General features: G+C 41.4%; 1 protein-coding gene across 1 annotated transcript in view; it reads left to right on the top strand.

Moving 5' to 3' along the window:
• Positions 1-20,168, top strand: part of ARHGEF4 (Rho guanine nucleotide exchange factor 4) — a 499,313-nt gene that overhangs the window by 463,887 nt on the left and 15,258 nt on the right. The window contains 3 exon segments of the mRNA XM_020967146.2: positions 11,951-12,130; positions 18,189-18,383; positions 19,986-20,165. Of these exon segments, the coding sequence (XP_020822805.2) occupies positions 11,951-12,130; positions 18,189-18,383; positions 19,986-20,165 (555 nt within the window).

Here is a 20,168-nt window from a genome sequence, read left to right on the forward strand (position 1 = left end):
TGGGGAGGATTCAGCTTTCCAGATATATTTAACAATTCCACAGCAAAAAAAAAGTATGGAGGGTATGTTGGAGTAGAGGATAGGGAGGTATGGAAAAGGAAAAAAGGGAGCAGATAGGAACTAGAGGCAGATATAGGGACTTCTCTGCCCTGCTTTGCTCCCAGTAACCAAACAGTATGGTCAAACAGCTAATCAATGGCAGAACTGGGATCAAAACCTCAGTCTCCTGCCTCCAATTCCATGTCTCTTTCCACTACACTGTGCTGTTCTCTCAGGGTGGACAATAATGCCTCTTCTCAAAGCACATCAGTGTGTCCCCATCAGAGACAAAATCCATGGCTGGAAGGACTATGGGACTGGCTTCTAAATGCCATTTACTCAAGAATGAATGGATGAAGGAGGTATTTCTTTTTTAAAAAAAAATATTTATTTGTTTTTAGTTTTTAACAATCACTTCCATGTGCTTTTGAGTTTTAAATTTTCTCCCCTTCCCTCCCAGCTTCCTTCCCCAAGATGGCATACACTCCGATATAGACTCCACATATACATTCCTGTTAAACATATTTTCGCATTAATCGTGTTGTGAAGAACAATTAGAACCAATAGGAGGAACCACAAGAAAGAAGAAACAAAAGAGAAGGAAAAAAAAGAGTAAAAAGTATGCTTCGATCTACATTCAGACTCCATAGTTCTTTCTCTGCATGTGGATAGCATTTTCCATCATGAGACTTTTGGAGATGTCTTAGATCCTTGCATTGCTGAGAAGAGCTAAATCTATCAAAGTTAGTCATCACATAATGTGGCTGTTACTGTGTACAATGTTCTCCTGGTTTTGCTCACTTTACTCAGCATCAGACCATACAAGTCTTTCCAACTTTTTCTGAAGTCTGCTTGCTCCTCATTTCTTATAGCACAATAATATTCCATTACATATAATACAACTTGTTCAGCATTCCTCAATTTATGGGAACCCCCCCCCAATTTCCAATTCTTTGCCACCACAGAAAGAGTTGCTGTAAATATTTTTGTACATGTGGTCCTTTTCCCATTTTTTATGATCTCTTTGAGATACAGACCTAGAAGTGCTATTGCTGGGTCAAAGGGTATGCACATCTTTATAGCCCTTTGGGCATAGTTCCAAATTGCTCTCCAAAGTGGATCAGTTCACAACTCCGCCAACAATTCATCAGTGTTGAAGGAAGTATTTCTTAACCACATACTATGTGCAAAGCATAAGCCCTGCTTCCAAGGACCTCACATCCTAATGGAGAAGACAACCCATATGGAAGTTTTCAGCTACAAGTCAGATGGAAAGGTCCCATGGTCCTTAGGGTACAGTGGCAAAACAGATGGTTATGTGTTTTCTTTAATGTTATTTCAACTGGTAACATAATATCAGTTTTTGATGTTGAGCCATTTGACAATGCCAAGGACTTCAGTGACAAGAACTTTCTTTTCTGGGTCTTTACTACATGGAACCTACAGAACTATTTGTCAGGCTGCATTTTCACAGGGGCTGCTTCTCATGATGCTGGCTGTGGACACTGGGCTAGAAGTATTGCTATTACAAGACTCTTGAGTTCAGGGTCCTGCTCTGTCTCCAGCAGGGACCAAGAAGAGATAGTGGTCAGGATTGTAGTGATGGTTTGACTTGCCTGGCACATGTTGCCACCTGTCTGTCCCTCAGGGGACATCTGGACTGCCTGCCCTGTGGATGCACTTTGTTGGTAGTTGGTGGTAGATGACTGCAGTCCTTCTCCACAGGAGCTGCTTTCCCAGATGGTGAATGTAAGGGCTAGACTAGATGCAAGACTGGTGGCTTAGGGGACATTGCTCTTCCCAAGGCTCTCGGGCTCAGGTTCCTAAACTTTCTTCACCAACATCTAAGGAGAGATGGTGGTCATGGGGGTGGTTTGAATTGCTTGGCACATTGCTGCTTCCTGTCTGTCCCTCAGAGTGCCACACTACTTCAACTGGGCTGGCCCACCTGCCTGTGAGTGACAACTGATTGGCAGTTGGCAGGTAGGTATCACTGGTCGCTTCTGTATAGGCATTGCTTCCCCAGATGATGGCTGTGAGGGTTAAGCTAAAGCAGAACTAATGGACAGGAGAAGGAGGAGCATGCTGCCATTCTGAAGACTCTTGTACACATATCCTTATAGTCCCATGTTTGGAGAGAAAAAATATTATTACTTTTTAAATCTAGAGTGACCTTCTAAGCTCAATTCTCCCAAATTAGAAAGTATGACGCTTTTAAAAGACTGTCCAAAACTTGTCAAGCAGCATTTAATAATAATAGCTAACATTTAGTGTTTTCAGGTTTGCAAATCACTTTACGAATATCTTATTTGTATCCTTTTAAAACCTTGGGAAGTAGGTGCCATTATTATCCTCATTTTACAGATAATGAAACTGAGTCAGGCAGTGGTTAAGTGACTTGTGCAGGGTTACAAAATTAATAAATGCCTGAGATGAGATTTGAATTCAGATCTTCCTGACTCAAAGCCCAGCATCTACCCAATGCTCCACTTAGCTGCCTTCGAGTTACGGAACTGACCACTCGAATGCCTTAGGAAAAGCTCATCAGGTTCCTTCCCTGTCTTTTCCCTTCTTCCCTAGAGGGGCCTGCAGGGAAGCAAGAGCTAGGTCAGGACAATGTGCCTCCATGAGACCTTTGCTACAGAAAAAAGAGCCCCGGCTCACAGAACAGAGCTTCTTGTACTTTCTGCCATCTGGTCCCCTCTGAAAGCACATGGGAAACAGATAATATAAAATTTAGGCAATGTTGATCACTGGTTTGTATTGTTTGATTATAGCTAAGTGAGGAGAGGTCTTGTACTTTGGGTAGAGAGTGGAGATAGGTGAGCCTATTCTCTGCCCTTGCAGATGACATCGTTTCTATGCCTTGCTGCAACTCATCCTTTCATTCCACGTGTATCCATGTGACAATGAGTCAGACAACATCCACACCGAACCTCAACACACAGTGTGTATGTTTCCACCTAGAGGTATGCTGGTAAATGTATCATGACCAGCTCTTGGAGGCTAGGGAGAAGGGGTAGGAATGTGCCCATGACACAATTTTAAGTTTAATCTGAATTAACTTTTTTTTTTTAGTGAGGCAATTGGGGTTAAGTGACTTGCCCAAAGTCACACAGCTAGGAAGTATTATGTGTCTGAGGTCACATTTGAATTCAGGTCCTCCCGACTCCAGGGCCAGTGCTCTATCCACTATGCCACCTAGCTGCCCCTGAACTATTAACTTTTAATCTATCACTTTCTCAACTCTACACAGTCACCAAAACAATGATTCAAGCTATGATTTGTAGGGTTTGCTGACTTCTGAGGTATAAATACTCACATTGAAAATGTAATGATTGCCTATAGCTTTTAAGAGCTAACTCCAGCCAGTCTCTGTAGCCCTGCCTCTCTTCATTCTCTTCCTCCTCCCTGGGATACTCTCTCTTTGCTCTTCTCTGTCTCCTCTCAGCTTCTACCTGACTCTCAGGCCCCTGCTCAAGTTTCCTTTCCAAGAAGACATCCTGGACCCTTCTAGCCCACACAACTCTCTCCCTCCTTTGGCCTTAATTGTTTCAACAATTCTCTTTGATACATAATCATATACAGCATCATGCTGTTATTAAACTTTTATGGCACTACACTTGTTTTCTCAATGAGATTATATATTCCCTTAAAGGCAGGGATTCTGTGTCAACTGTCTCTTTGTCTTTCCCATAATGTTATCTTACCCTTGGTTGGGCCTTTTGGATACTCCTCTGCTTACCTTTCCTAGTTCCTAACTCATATCCTAAATATTCATGACTGTTGGGAAAGATTAGTATTTCATTAGAGTATTCTGTCACCTAAGTAATTATTAACCACCTAGTATATACCAGGCACTGTGCTAAAGTTGGCCCCTAGGGTAAAAATACAAAGAATAAAATAAATTCTTCTCTCGAGGAGTTTACATTCCAATGGGAGACCACAAGTGTATAAAAATATAAAGAATAAATACAGCATGGTTAGGAATGGAGGGTGTTAGTTCAAAGAGTCAAGAAAGGCTTCAAGGAGAAAGTAGTGCTTAATCTGCATCTTGAAAGAAGAGAAGAATTTTAGAGGCAGGGGGAAGAGAATGTATTTTCTACACATTGAGGAAGGCCAGTGTATATTTGCCATGTATGAGGAACAAAGAAAAGGCCAGTTTGCCTGAATGGCAAATGGGAAATAATGGAGGCTGGAAAGATAGGTTGAGACCAGGTTGTGAAGAGCTTTAAACTGAGGAGTTCATATTTTATCTTGGAGGTATTAGGGAGTTTTATTGTAGTTTGTTGAATAGGGGAATGAGGTGGTTCAATCTGAGCTCAAGGAAAATAACTTTGACATCTGTGGGGAGGATGCAATGGAGTAGGAAAAGGCTTGAGGCCGGGAGACCAATTGGAAGGCCACTGCAGAAATATGGACAAGAAGTGATGAGGGCCTGGGCTAAAGTGGTGGCTATGTGAATAAAGAGAAGGAATCCAGGGGGCAGCTAGGTGGCACCAGCCCTGGAGTCTGAAGGACCTGAGTTCAAATCCAGCCTCAAACACATAACACTTACTAGCTATGTGACTCTGGGCAAGTCACTTAACCCCAATTTTTGAGAGAGAGAGAGAGAGACAGAGAGAGACAGAGAGAGAGAGAGAGAGAGAGAGAATATTGGCAATTGATTGGTTATGTGGGTTAAGGAACAGTGAGGAGTGGAGAATAATGCTGAAGCTACAAATCTGGGAGACAAGAGAATTGTGGTGCCATGTATGAAACAGGGAAATTTGGAAAAGGAGTAGGTTTGGAGGCAAATATGAATTGTGTTTTGGATGCGTTAAGTTTGAGATGCCTCTGGAATATCCTAATTTGAAGTGTCTAATAGACAGTTGGTAATACTAAACTAAAGTTTGGGAGATAATGGGGCTGGGTTTATAGACTGATGAGTCATCTGAATAGAGATAACAAAACCCATGGAAGCTGGTGAATTCATCGATGAAAGAGAATAGAGAGAAGAAAAGAGTGCACAGGACAGAGCTTTGGGGAACACCTACAGGTAGGGAATGTGATACATAGGATGATCCCACAAAGGAGACTGAGAAGGTGTAGTTGCATGGTAGAATAACGAGGAGAGAGTAGTATCTTGAGATAGCTAGGTAGGTAGGTAGAGCATTTATTAGATACTGTACTAAGCCATAGGAATACAAATACAAGCCAAAAAGAATCTAATGAGGAGAGATAACACATAAAAAGGGGCTGAAAAGCGGGGTATGTGATAGAGATATCCAAGCACAGTCAACAGTGGAGCCAGGAGAAAAGCGACTGTGGCTGGCCTGGGTTCTTCCTTAAATGGTGGTTCTGGTCAGGAATTCACCAGTTGGAGGAAGGAGATGCAGGGGTGAAGAAATCTCCAGAATGAAAAGGTTGATGAGATAGAGTTGGAAATGTACTAGAAAGAGAGAATAACCAGGAGGAAAGGGTGTTCAGCAGCTTCAGATACAGTTGATAGGTAGAGAAGAATGAGAACAGACTGTCAGATTTGGCAATTAAGAGATGATTGGTAATTTTGATGATAGTAATTTTGATTGAGTGATGAGGTAGGTAAAAAAAGATAAAAGATGGTTTCAAAAAGAGATTATGTCTGGAGACTTGGTTCAGAGCCAAACTCAATCTTAAGCCCTTTAGAAAGCTGAAGAAATTCATATCCTATCACTGGCTTTTGATTTCCCAAATGCATAATGACTACTTTAATAACTTTACAACACTTAATCATTCTCCCTTTCATCTAGCCAGTCTGTGGTCTCTTCTTAGGTGAATAAATACTGTATTTTTCATTTCTTTTCCTCAGTTCTCAAAGTGGTCTTTCCCCTTGACTAAAACAACTCCCCAAATGCCAACAACTGACAATTGGAAAAGTCAAGTTGCAAGTATTTACTGATGGCCTACTATGTTATATTGATTCTCTCTCTGTCTCTCTCTATTTCTCTGTATATATTTATATATACATATAGATAGATATGTATGTATATGTCTATATAAATAATTTCACTGGATCTTCACAACAGCCCTGTGAGGAAAGTAAGGAAAGTACAAATATGCCAATTTTCCTAGAAGGGACACTGAGGTCAAGCTCAGGATCTTTAAGCAACCTGCCAAAGGCCAAACAGGTAATAATAGGTGACAAAGTCTAGACTCAAATGCAGGCCTTCCAACTTGAAGTCCAATGTTTCACACTATATTAAATGGATATATTCTTCTATTTGACTCTACTAAAATTTTCACCATTTTATGCTTAGGAAATCAATTGTTTTTATCAATTAGTCAATCAACAGTTATTTATTAATCACTTACTAGGTTCCAGGGACTGTACTAAGCAAAAAGTTTCAGTAAAATTAGGTTGTAAACTGAGTTCCCCTTGGCTATTAGAGACAAAGAAGAAAATAAGGTCCCTGCTCTTGAGGGGTGAATTCCTCCCACCTGTGACTCATACCTGTATCTCCCCCATCAACACCAGCTCCTCCACTTATAAATCGTGTGATATCCTGTTTCCTTTCTATCTGCATATAAGAGACTTCCTGAAAAAGGTTTTAGTGCTATTGTGCTTATATATTTTCCATGGTGTGTCTCCTGGCCTGCACATACATCGACAGCCAATGTTATTAAATGTTTTATGTAAGTGGTAGGAATAATGGTGATGCTACAATCCCCATCCAGATAACCAAGCATTCTCTAAATTCCAAGTGACAGGGGGTTGCTACAAGACTCCTACCTACCATATTGAAATTTTGCATCTCTTATTCCCTGGTTTGGCTTAAATCATAATAGTGTCTAATGTTTTGTTTTTGTTTTGTTTTTTATCACACTAAAGCTTTCATAAGCATAATGTCATTTGATCTTCATGGCACCCCTGTGTGGTAGAGGGTATAGATATGAATATGCCTGTTTTATTTCTAGTTGGCCAATTGTATTTTTTAAGGACTTGTTTTCTACAGTTAGTTCTTGTCCTTCCTTTTCCACGCTGTTGTCTCTCTCTTACATACCACTCATTTCTTTTCCCATTTTTTTCTTCTACCTCTCTCATTTGACTTTTAAAATCCTTTTTGAGCTCTTCTAAGAAGGCTTTTTAGGCTTCAGACCAGTTCATATTCCCTTTTGAGGTTCCAGATGTGGGTTTATTGACAATGTTGTACTTTTCAGAATTTCTGCCTTGATCTTCACTGTTCCCTAACATGAATCTATAGTATGTTTATTTTTGCTCATGGTGTTTGCTTATTTCCTGGCTTTTAAAGAGATTGAGCTCTCCTGCTCGGGAGCAGAGGGCACTGACCCAAACTTCTTCTGTTGGGAGCCTAGGGCCTGGTCACTGTCTTTGTGTGCTGGGTCCTCAGGTGCTGGTAGTTGGAGGCTGTAGGGTTCTGGCAGCTTACCTGGCTTCAGGCTAGAATCAGCAAAGCTGGAACTCTAGGGGTAGGATTGGATAGTGTGTCCCCAGGAGATTTCCTGCTCATCTGGGCCTTTCTTTCCTTTCACTTTCTTCAGCTCCTTTCAGATGGATGTTGCAGGATGTTTATTCACCTGGCTGTTTTCCTTAGTTTTGCTGAGGCACTGGGAGACCCAGTTGCTGTAGAATGCTGGGGCACCTGGTGACTTTCCAAGCTTGTTTCCAAGGGTGGTTCCTCACCCCCATCCCCACCCCCCCGCCCCTCACTGAGGCATGCAGGGGTCCAGGTGTTGGTGTTTGCCTGCTCTACCACCTGGATTTCAGGATCTCCTCCTGGTATGCTAAGGTGAGGTTTTCTGCTGGCTTGCTGGGTTGCCTCCCATTCTTTACTGCTCCCCTTCCCCCCAGGGGCAAGAGGGGCCTTTCCTGTTAATCCCTCAACCTACCTGGGCTACTAGGCTGCTGCACCCCACCTTTCTTCTGGTTCAGCTGTTCCAGGGTTTTTCCTGGGGCAGTGTTTTCTGGGCTTTCAGAGGTTACTAAGGGAGGGTAAGAGCAACTTCTTACTCTGCCATCTTGGCTCCGGGAAGCAGGACTCCAATATGCCTGTTTTAAATGAAGGGCTTAAAACCTAGAAAGGTCAGATCTTCCAGATTGCCCTGCAAGATAGTGGGGAGGTTTACCTGGATGTAGCAAAGAGCATATCAGTCAGCCAGTTAGTTATTCAACAACTGAGCATTTACAATAGGTTTGACACCATGCCAGGCACTTCAGCGAATACAAAAGGAAAAGGCACAGTTTCTGCCCTCAGGGAGCGTATAGTCTACTTAGTGAAAGGCCTAACATGCAAGAAACCAAGAAAAATGCAAATATAAAAGTCAAGTGCTCAAAATTAGGCACTAAAAGCGATCAAAGAAGAGGGAATCAAAAGGATAGTTGAGGAAGGCTTTATGAAGGAAGCAAGACTTGGCTTAGATCTTAGCTTCTGTTAGGAAAAGGACCATGCTACCCCTGTAGCTTGCTATAGGGTTAGAGGTGAGTTTATTTTTATTTTATTCAGTTCCTGACTTCAAGACTAGATCTCTGTCTACTATGTCAAGTGGATAACCTGCTACCTGTGTGACCATAAGTTAGTTATTTAACCTTTCTGGGCCTTTTTCACATATGTAAAATGTGGGATTGGGACTAGATTGGGGATTCTTAATCTGTAATCTGTGAACTTGTTAGAGATAGATAGATAGATAGATAGATAGATAGATAGATAGATATAGATAGATAGATAGATTTGTAGACAGACTGTATTTCAATATAATTGATTCCCTCTTTAATCCTATGTATTTTATTCATTTAAAAAATAATTCTGAGAATAGATAGGCTTCACAGACTATCAAGAGGGCCCATGATATTTAAAAAAAAAAAAGCTCAAGAACCCCTGGCGAAGATCCCTTTCAGCTCTGAAATCTAGTGTTCTAAAAATAAAGTCTTTTTATTGTAGTTCAAAACCAAATATGGACAAAAGTGGACCTGAACCTGCTCATGACTAAGCAAGGATTCTTATGCCAAGTTGGCATGCTTTTTTGGGTTCTTTAGCTGCTCCAACTCAACGGCAAGGCTAATGGGCAGTTAAATGCTTGCCCAGAACCTGCCATTCAATCAACAAGGTCCTTTAAAGTACTGACTGATTGTGAAATGCTATAAAAAATGCAAGAGATAGGGGAGCTGGGATTCCTGCCTTCAAGTAGGATTATTAACTACACTTGGGTAGTCAATAAGAAAAGATGCAACAGACATGAAATAGAACAACAGAGGACAAAGTTAGTTATAAGACAAATGAGCAGTAAAGTACATACTATGCACAATTATTGTAGCGCTCTAGTGGTCAGGCAAGGCTTCATAGTGGAGATGGATCTTGGCTGGGTCTTGAAGGATGCCTAGAAATTGATTAGATAGAAGGGATTGGGAAGGGAATTTCAAGCAAGAGAAATGGCACATGTAAATAGAGGGATGGACATGTTGTACAAAGGCCAGTGAGAAGACCAGTCTGATGAAATAGAAGCTCCCAATATGGAAAGTGCTATCAGAATATTAAGTCAGTCAGGAAACATTTATTAAGCTCCTATTACATGCTAGGCACTGAGTTGAGCCCTAGGGATACAAAGATACAGTCCCTATCCTCACATACACAGAAGGTGTGCCCAGGAGTATTGGATGGGGTCAATGTGAAGAATAGTTTAGCAAGAATCCTTTTTTCCTGGGGAGTCTTGGTGGTGGTGACATCATCATCATCATTGTCATTATCATCATCATCATCATAGCTAGCATTTATGTTGCATTTACGCTATGCCAGGCATTGTGCTGAGTTCTTTAAAATTACTATCTCATTTGATCCTCACAACAACGCTGGGAGATAGGTGCTGTTATTATTTACATTTTACAGGTGAGGAAACTAAGGCAAACGGAAGCTAAGGGACTTGCCTAGCTAATAAGCTAGTAGACAGCTAGTGAGTGTCTGAGGCTATATTTGAATTCAGATTTTCCTGACTTCAAGACCAGTGTTTTCCATTCTCGGGGGCAATTTTGTACTGTCAGTTGCTTTGCAAGGGTTAGCTTTCTGTTGGTCAGCTAACTTGTAAGTCCTTTGATAAATGAAAGCAGTCATTTCCTCATCTTCCTCAGACGTAGGAATCTGGTAGTATGTACTACATGAGAAAAGAAGAAAATGAGGGTCTTGTAGAGCTGAGGCTAGGTGGCCTTCCACTGGCCAGAGATTCTGTTAAGGAGCAAACAGCTGTGACTATGCTATCTTCCGTGGAAAGTGTCTAGTAGTGGTTCCTACAGGTAATGAAGTAGGCTGGGGGAAACAGCAGCAAACTGACACTACTGAAAATAGAGCTTCATGCCACTATCTTTAACATGCTTGCTATAATAACAATGTCTACATTGAAAATAGTAGTTCTGCATGCTACCATCTTTGATACATTTGCTATAATAATAACAATGTCCACATTGAAAATAGTATTGCATATATCGAAGCATACTATTTTTCACTTTCTGTATTTTTTTAGTGTTTTTCTTTCCTTTGATTTGGTATCCTCATTCACTACATGACTAATAGGGTGATATGTTTTGCATGATTGACCATGTATAACCTATATCAAGTTGGTTACTGTCTCAGGGAGGGGAGAAGTGAGGGAGGGAGAAGGAAAATTTAGAACTCAACAACATTTTTAAATGAACGTAAAAATTGTCTTTACATGTAACTGGGGAAAATAAAATATTATTAAAAAAAAGAAAATGGTACGGCATGCCACCACCTTTGATACACTTTGCCATGGAGAATCATGTTCACTATGGCTGTGCTCTGTATTTCTATCTTCTGAGTATATTTATACCTTTGCTCTGCTCAAAGAATTGACTTTTGCTTTTCTGAAGGTAGCTTTTGTTGACCCCACCTGCTTCCTTGGAGAAATATGAAAAGAGTTTCAATTCAGCTAACCTTTGTTGGGTACCCACTGTGTGTTCAGTCTTGTGTCCCTCTCTCAAAAATAACTGTGCCTGATGTGGTGGTCCACCCCTATAATCCCTACTAAGAGTGGAGGCTGAAACCAATGGATTACTCGAGCTGGAGGGTTCTGAGGTCTAGTAGGAATGAAACTGACCAGTTGTCTGCCTTGAACCTAGTGACAATATGGTGAGCCACTGAGAGTGGAGGGAGCACCAGCTTGCCTAAGGAGGAGCCCAAGTCCGAAATGGAATGGGCCAAAGCTTCTATGCTGATCAGCAGTGAGATTGTGCCCATGAGTGACTGCTGGGTGTCCAGTTTGGATGAGATACTGAGAACTGGTCTCAAAAAAAAAAAAGTGAAATAGTCTGTGATATCTAGAAGAACATTTTTGTTCTGCTGACATTACTTGGCATTGCTTAAGCTATGTAAATCGTACCCATTTTTCAAGTCTTACCTTATTATGAAGCTGTCCTTAATTTTCCCAACCATCACTGCCTCCTTTCTCTGAAATGAAGTCAAAAGCCCCGGGTTCAGATCCTAGCTTCCCTATTAACTAGTTGGATGATGTTGGGCAAGTTACTTAATCAGCCTCAGTTTCCTCACCAGTAAAAAGAGGTAGTTGGAATTCAGGGGTGAGGAACCTGCAGCCTCAAGGCCACATGAGCCTTGGGGCCGCCCGTTACCCACCCCTGGACTAGATGTTTTCTCAGGTTTCTTCCGTCTCCAAACTTGTGATTCTATGATAATCCTACAGCTCTTAGAATCTGAATCAAAATTTAGGACTTCACGATTTTCTTATTGTTTCATGTCCCTACATTATGTCTGTCTAACTGGATCATACATCCCGCAAGGACAAGCATCATGTTTTGTATGTCTTTGTACCCCTACGTTGCCCCTAGTAGTGTCTTACACACAGTAGGTACATAATTTCTTGGTTGTTGTTCAGTCTTTACTCATCATTGTCTCATTGGGTCTGTCCACAGCTTATCAGTGATGGCAGTGTGGTCTATGCTGAGGCACTCTGGGACCATGTCACCATGGATGACCAAGAACTGGGATTCAAAGCTGGAGATGTCATTGAAGTGATGGATGCAACCAATAAAGAGTGGTGGTGGGGGCGGATCCTGGATGGTGAGGGCTGGTTTCCTGCCAGCTTTGTCCGGGTAAGACTTAAACATTTATGTTCACTTGTGGTCACTAGCATCTATCTCTGCCCTGTGCTCTGCCAGTATAAATAAGTCAGGGGGGTGATTCCTTCGGGATATGTTCAGTTTTCAATACACAGGAGATGTTCTTCCTTTAGTAGTTCTGGCCTGAAGTAGGACACACGAAGATTTCTCCTTTTTTATGTTCTTAAATGTTACCACCTGGATTTGTCTTATCCAGGCTAATCTGCAACAAAGTTATAGAAAGTAGATGAAGTTTGCCTCCTGTGCCCCTCATCTCCCTGTTCAATGCTATTCTTTTCTGGTGCCCTCGTGTTGCCCACTATGCTCCCCAACTACCCAGGACTGCCTTTTCTAGTCAGTATTCAAATATCCAGAATTGTCAGTCGGTCACCAAGAAATCATTAAGTGCTTACTGTGTGCTAGTTACTGTGCTAAGTGCTGAATATACAAGAATGAATTGCACTTTAGCTCCTTCTTCCCTAGCCCAAATCACAATGCTCATTGTCTCAGGGCTTTGATCTCTGCTATCAGGGTGGAAAACCGGATCATAAACTAATACACATCAAGAGGTTTATGGCTGATAATGGGTAATATATCACCTTTCTGAGGTGGTTGCATTTAAAATAAGGAGCTTGGTTCCACCTCATACCCCTCAGATCAGCAAAGCTGACAAAAAAAGGAAAAATGACAAATGCTAGAAGGGCTGTGGGAAAAACAGGTGCATTAATGCCCTGTTGGCAGAGCTGTGAATTGGTCTAGCCATTCTGGAAAGCAACTTGGGACTATGCCCAAAAAGCTATTAAAATGGACATACCCTTTGACCCAGCAATATAGCACATCGAGATCTGTACCCCCAAAGAGATCAAAGAAAGAGAGAAAACAACTGTATGTACAAAAATATTTATAGCAGCTCTTTTTGTGATGGCAAAAAAAATTGGAAAGTAGGGAGGAACCCATCAATTAGATAATGTCTGAACAAGTTATGTTATATGAATGTAATGAAATTCTGTTGTGCTGTGAGACATGATAGAGGGAATGGTTTCAGAGAAATCTGGAAAGACTTCTATGAATTGAGGCAGAGTGAATGCACAAAACCAGGAGAACAATTTTCACAGCAACAACGGTGTAAAAACAAACGACTTTTAAAAGAATTAGGAACATTGATCAATGACCAGCTAATGGACAGCCATGATTCCAGAGAACATTCTATCCACCTCATGATGGTGGTGATGGACTCAGAGTGCAGATTGAGGTGTACATTTTTGGATGTTGTCAACGTGAGATTTTGTTTTACTTGACTATACATGTTTGTAACAGATGTTTGGGGGTTTTCCCCTTGTTTTCTTAATGAGGGACATGTCAGGGGAAGGGGGAGATGGAAGAAAGAGAAGGTAGATTTTTATTTTAAAAATAAAATGAAGACCTTGATAACCCAAGGAAATGAGCCCCTAATAAGCATGACTGCAGTTGTTTAGTCATCATTTTAAAGGCCAGACAAGAGAGATATTTGAGGACAAGTTGTTCCCAATGAATGAGATCGACTCTTTTTCCTCTTTCCCTTCCCTTGGACACAGTACCCTGGAATCTATAATCCTCATTCAAATGGAGATAGATTATTTTCTTTGCCACTGAGCCATGTATAAGTTAAGGTCAAAGAGCCCATATATGTCTGTCCCCACCCAATCTCCATCATCCTTTTCTTCCTGAGACTAAGCAATCTTTCCTCTCCACTTCCTAGTGTATCTTGACTGTTGAACCGTTGACAATTGGTACGATTCAGAATCCTGCTGAATCATTTGCCTTCCAACATGGCTGCACCCCCATTTTAAGTAAACACAATCTATGTGAAGGAAAATGATGTTCAGACATTCTCTCCGATGTACCCTTTAGGCACCTAGCACCGTCATGTTTGGACACAGACATCCATTGTTCCCCATTGTTGCTCTTCACTCAGATCCATCTCCCTTCTCAGTGTCTTTACACTGGCTTTCCTAGGGTAATGTTCCATAAATGCCAAGTCTCTTCCATTAATTTATCTTCCTTGTGTCTCACTTAGCTAGGGTGATAAATTTGTTTTGCCATTCTCTAATACATTTTTTTGTTGTAATGTTGCATATTACAGTTATCTGTGTGTTACTAAGAAGAAGGAAGGAAGGAAAGAAGGAAGGAAGGAAAGAAGGAAGGAAGGAAGGAAGGAAGGAAGGAAGGAAGGAAGGAAGGAAGGAAGGAAGGAAGGAAGGAAGGAGAGAGAAAAAAAAGAAAGGGAAGGCAACTCCATAGGAAAGGAGGAAAGAAAGAAGGAAGATTTTAATAGAAATTTCCTGGGCCCAAAGTAAAAACTATCTTGTCTCTAGGCTTGCTGTGTTGAGCAGATTTGGCCACTTACACACACACGCACATGCACACACACATACACACACCTCTTGTGATTCTGTGCCAAACTTGAAACTAACTCTATTAAACATGAGTGATGGATACTTTCCCTGTAGGTGTGGAGAGCATCCTCAACCAATGCATCTTCTTTGCAGTTTTCAGTCTTGGAGAACTGCCTAGAGCACTAAGAGATTCGGTGACTTACCCAGGGTCACTGAGATGTCAGAAGTGGTACTTAAACTCAGGTGTTCCAAGCACTGAGGACAACTCTGTGTCTGACTAAGCTTAATACGGAAAATGCCTGAGACCATCATTTTATGGAAACCATCCTTTACGGAGGATCATTTACTTCTTAGGCACATGTGTCTTAAGAGCCAATACTAAGCAGAACTGTGAAATCAGCAAAGTTTGACTTCGTCATCCTCTCACACCCACTCCATCTCCTCTCTGGGTGTCTTTTCCCTTCATTTCAGCAGCAAACTCATGTTTCTCCCTGGACATTCCTGTTGCTATGAATGGACACAATTGAGTGTTAGGTACTAAATGTATTACCTACCCCCAAAGTATTTGCATTTCAAAAGAGGAGTCTGGAAAGGTTGATTCTCAATCCAAAGAAATGAAGCTATAATGATTTTTAAAAAAATTTTCAAGTCCTGTGACTGGCCAGTGGGGTCCACGTGTTTGGAAGAGAGGCAGGGGGAATCTTCAATCCATCAATTGGGTAATGTCTGAACAAGTTATGTTATATAAGTCACATAATGAAATCCAAGAATGTGTACCCAGAGGTACATATAGTTGCATGCCCGGTGACTTTCCTTAAAATGCCAGGCATTGAAATTCAGCTAAGAAACAGCTTTATTGGCACCAGAATAGCCTGTAATGTTTTCTTCCGGTTTCACAGAATAACATTGTGTGAGCTGGGAATGTAGTGCCATTGTCTCTACTTGGCTGCCACCTGCTGGTCATTTATGAGAAAACATCTGGGTTTTATAGACTAATTTATCCCAAATTTCGGTAACTATCTGACTAAAACCTGTAGCCTCCCTCTCAACCTAACTCCATGGCCAATTTTTTCCCACTGAATCTTTACACACCCTCTGATCTTCAGAGCTCCCCACCACCCTTTATCCCTAGTACCCAACCCCCTCCCTCCCTCCTTTCCTGTTCATATATTTATCTTATAATCCTTGGTCTTTTTTCTCCTATCCCTAGGATTTCTGATTCTAGATCAGTGATTTACAAATCTAAGGGGTATCTGTCAGGGTTGTTCATTAAAAGACTTGTGAAATTCTCTCCTTAAAGATGTCAAAGTAATAATAGATGCATAACTTTAGCACTTTAATTAAAAAATTAAATTAAAATAAGCATCAAGCATATATAACCCTTTCAGGAAAAGGAGTATGAAGGTTGGTGAAATCAAACCAATAACAATGGGACATTCTGCCTCCAAAATGTTTAGTTTTCATTATACTAGTTCTTTACATTTTCCTTCCTCCACTTCCCAACCCCCAATACACAACCCAGGTCCAAGCAGACCTGATCATCTCAGAACCCACAGGGCCTGAACTTTAGATCTAACTATACTGCGGTAAGTTAATTCTCTCAAAAAAGACTCTCTGGGAGACCCTCTACCCCCAAATCCTCCCCATCATCATTTTGATGGCTGATGAACTCCTTTGACCAATCCATAGCCAGAAACCAGGCCGAAAATGCAAATTTCCCCCGGAAAAGAAACATAGAAACTTATGGAGACGGGATTTGGAGTTAGAGGACCTATGTGACCCTGCTCAAGTTACTTCTCTCTAGGCCTCATTTTCCTCAACAATGAGATAAAAGTGTTGGACTAAATGACTTCTAAGATTCCTTCCCTCTCAATCTATCATCCTGTGACTTTAATTCATACTAATACATATCAGATGTCGGATCCTTCCTGAACTGTGGGGTTTTTAATATAAGGGAGGAGGGAAAGGAAAGCAGGAAGAAAGAGTACTAGTGTACATAATGGAGAAAGGAAAGCAGACCAGCAGAAAGGGGAGGGAAAGGCTATAGCAAAGGAGATAGCAGTTTCATAATTTTGCTGAGTTCTGACCCTGCCAAAAGCCTCAGGTCAGACCACTCTAACCTATAGGATCAGAGTATGTCTGGATCAGTGTATGTCTTACTATTTGACTCTCCATAGTACTTATCTACTGCAGTTTAAATAACCTTAAACTCTGTTATAACCTTATGTCATAGCCTCTCTAGAACTGGTACGTCTTCCTGCCTGTAAACTCCAGGAGGGCAAGGACTGCATCCTTAGAGCTTAGCACAGTGCCTGGAACATAGTGAGCTCTTAATAAATGTTTTTGATTTATTTATTGATTGATTACCCTAACCATAATCTTGAATGAGACCAGAGTCAGGGAAATATGAGAATGACAGCCAGGTCTGGCCCTATGCATGGACAGAATAGGTGGCTGCCTACATGGTATGATAGAAGGGAGTCTTTTGAAAGACCCTTAACCCCAAAATATTTTCCCCACAGACCTGCTGCAATATCTGAAATTCTACTGTTAGCCTTTTGCTATATTACCATAGAGGGGTGATCCATTAGTGAACATTAGAATAGATGGGTGTACACACTAATAATTGTTATCAACTAACAGACAGCAGAACCCTATAAGAAGAGGACAGATGAGTTGGGAAAGGGGTGGAGGGTGGGAGTAAATTCCATTCAACTCATTTAGCAAACAAGTTACTAAAGATAAGGTCATAGTCACATTTGGGGCTAGAGAGGCATTGTTAAAAGTCCTTCTCCCTGTCTCCCCACCAAGTATGAGGGAATGAGTGAATGCCAAACATCCATCTATGGATTAAGAATAATATTCACTGCTTTTACAGAAATGTTGGCTTCTGAAGCAGCAGTTTTTTAATTAAAAAATTTTTAGCTTTATGGATAACTTTTATTTTAGCGTCATGGTCATTTCTCAATATGCCACCCTTCCCCCTATCCCTGATAAACATTCTGACCATATTCCATGCCCATATTTCCCCTGCCTCTCTTCTAAAAGTGTTTCTTTTGTTCTCTGCCTTTCAGATAGTCATTATGTCATCCGAATACAACTGTTCTTTAGCATAGGTTTTATTTACATTAGTGCACTAACTGTATATCTAGTTCTCGTGGTTTTCTTAGTTTCTCCTTACATCACTTCAGAGAAGTCCTCCCAGGTTTCTCTGAATTAGTGCATATTTATGGTGTACTTGTGAGTGGGCATGTGCATATGTGTATATAGGAAGGGGTATGGATGGCTGGAGAAAGTTGTCTTCTCCCTACTCCACTGTGCCCCATTTTGTACATGATAGTCCAAGTCAGAAACATACCCAGGGTTGTGCTGGTAAATGTTTAACAGCTGGTTCTCCCCACCCTCAAAAAAAACCAAAACCTGTATACAAGATACACTTTTAATTTCAATCTGCATTATTAACATTTTCCCATCACTTTTTAAAGTATAGACAATCAACAAAACAATAAAGCAAGCCTTGATTTGTAGACTTTACCCATTTCTGAGGCATAAATGCCATCACTGAAAATTTAGCATTTGGCTTTCCTAAGCTGGTTCAATCTGGCTCCAGCATACCCCTGGATATTCCCCAGCATGTGGGAACCCTTGTCCTGACAGCTCTGTGAATTTCAATGTAGCTTCGGGTCAACCAGGATGAGCCCATGGAAGACTACCCTGCCAAGGCCGAGGACGGCAAAGAGGCAGACACTGGCAGTGTCTCCCGGCGCCAAGGCACAGCACAGACCAGCAAGGATCAGATGAGGACCAATGTGATAAATGAGATCATCAGCACTGAGAAGGACTACATCAAACACCTGAAGGACATCTGTGAGGTGAATGGATGGAGAGGTGCACTAGGGGCCAAGGCAGCAGGGCTCGCTAAAAGCTATTAGGAATGTGAGAACAAGCCCTTACACTCGTGTATATTACCTTATATTTTTCAAAGCTCAAGCAGTCTGGGTTCTCACCCTTGCTCTGCTATTAACCATCAGTTTGACTTGACCTTCTGTTTCCTTACCTGTAAAATACAGAGGCAGAGCTAGTTGATTTCAAAAGCTCCTTTTCAAAAAACTCCATATTCATGATCTCATTTTATCCAGCCCTGTGAAATATATTGACTAGACATTATTGTCCCATTTGAAAGATGAGGAAACTGAGTATCTGAGAGATGAACCTGTCCAAGGTCACAAGGCAAGCTAGAGGCGGAGCCAGAACTCAGAATCCTGATCTCAGGATTCACAGTACTGGGCTCTTTCCACAGTATTCCTTTGTAACTTGGAGTTCAAAGTACAGTTACCCAAGCAAACATTCCAGCCAGGGCCCTCTAACCCTTTGTTCTTAGATACTGAGCTAGAAGACAGACCTCCGAGGCCACCTAGTCCATTTTTCCTCATCATTTTTCAGATGAGAAAAGTGCAAAGCAGATTGGCCTGTGATTTGCCCAAGGTTGTATAAGTAGTTAATGGGATTTGAACCCAGGTCCTGTGACTCCAGGACTCTGAGATGAAAGGAACCTCTGTCATTGAAGCTTGCATGGTCTGTGTCCTAAAATGATCTTTAGTGATTCTTGATTTTTTTTTCATTCCAGTCTTAATCTCTCTCACGCTCTTCGTGACATTAATTGGACCATCAGAGAAAAAAGTTGAACTCTACTTGTCTTTAGGAAGGCTTTCTTTGGGGGACTTATCTCAGTTCCTTGATTTACTATATGGCCTTGGGCGAGTCACTTAACTTTTCTATCCCCACTTTCCTCATTTGTAAAATGAAGGGTTAAACTCAGTGTAGGATTATACTCCGTTACTTAAAGAATCAAATATCTAGGGTTAGAAAGGCCCTCACAAACCATCTAGTCCCATCCCCTCATTTAACAGATAAGGAGACTGAGGCCCAAGGAAGTTAAATGATTTATCCAAAGTCACACAAGCTCTAAGTAGCAGAGGTGAGATCTAAGGACCTTTCTAGCTCTAAAGCTCTACAATCCTATGCTTTTCCCTCACCTGGGCAGACAAATCCAAAGTCTAAATTTACAGGCCCTCATCCTTACTACAGGATCTAAGCTCCCTCCCCTTCTGCTATGTTTCATTCATATAGCAAACATTTATTAAGCCCCTACTATGTACCGTGAGAGATATGAGAAAAGGAGGAAGCATATCACTGTCCTCCAGCCATTTGCAGATTAGATGGGGAAACAAGATGTCCAAATGTGAAAAGTTACTTAATAATACTTGAGCTGTCACACAGCACTCTACACATGTCAAAATGAAAAAGGAGTGGTAGGGACAATAAGTCTGCTAAGAGTTCAAAAGAAGGAAGAAATCTTTAGAAGCTGAGGTGGTCAGGGAACGCTTCTGAGGGGAGGGGAGCAGAGCTCTGTCCCAGCGTCTGCCCTGGCTCCCAGGCCCCTCTTGTTCCTCACCTGTCTGTCTTGCCCACAGGGCTACATCAAACAGTGCCGCAAGCGGGCAGACATGTTTACAGAAGAGCAGCTGAAGACAATCTTCGGGAACATCGAGGAGATTTACAAGTGCCAGAAGAAGTTTGTGAAGGCTCTGGAGAAGAAGTTCAACAAGGACCATCCCCACCTGAGTGAGCTGGGTTCCTGCTTTTTAGAATATGTA

The sequence above is a fragment of the Phascolarctos cinereus genome, unplaced genomic scaffold (assembly GCF_003287225.1).
Source record: "Phascolarctos cinereus isolate Bilbo 61053 unplaced genomic scaffold, phaCin_HiC Scaffold_726;HRSCAF=1367, whole genome shotgun sequence".
In the NCBI taxonomy this organism is placed as follows: domain Eukaryota; kingdom Metazoa; phylum Chordata; class Mammalia; order Diprotodontia; family Phascolarctidae; genus Phascolarctos; species Phascolarctos cinereus.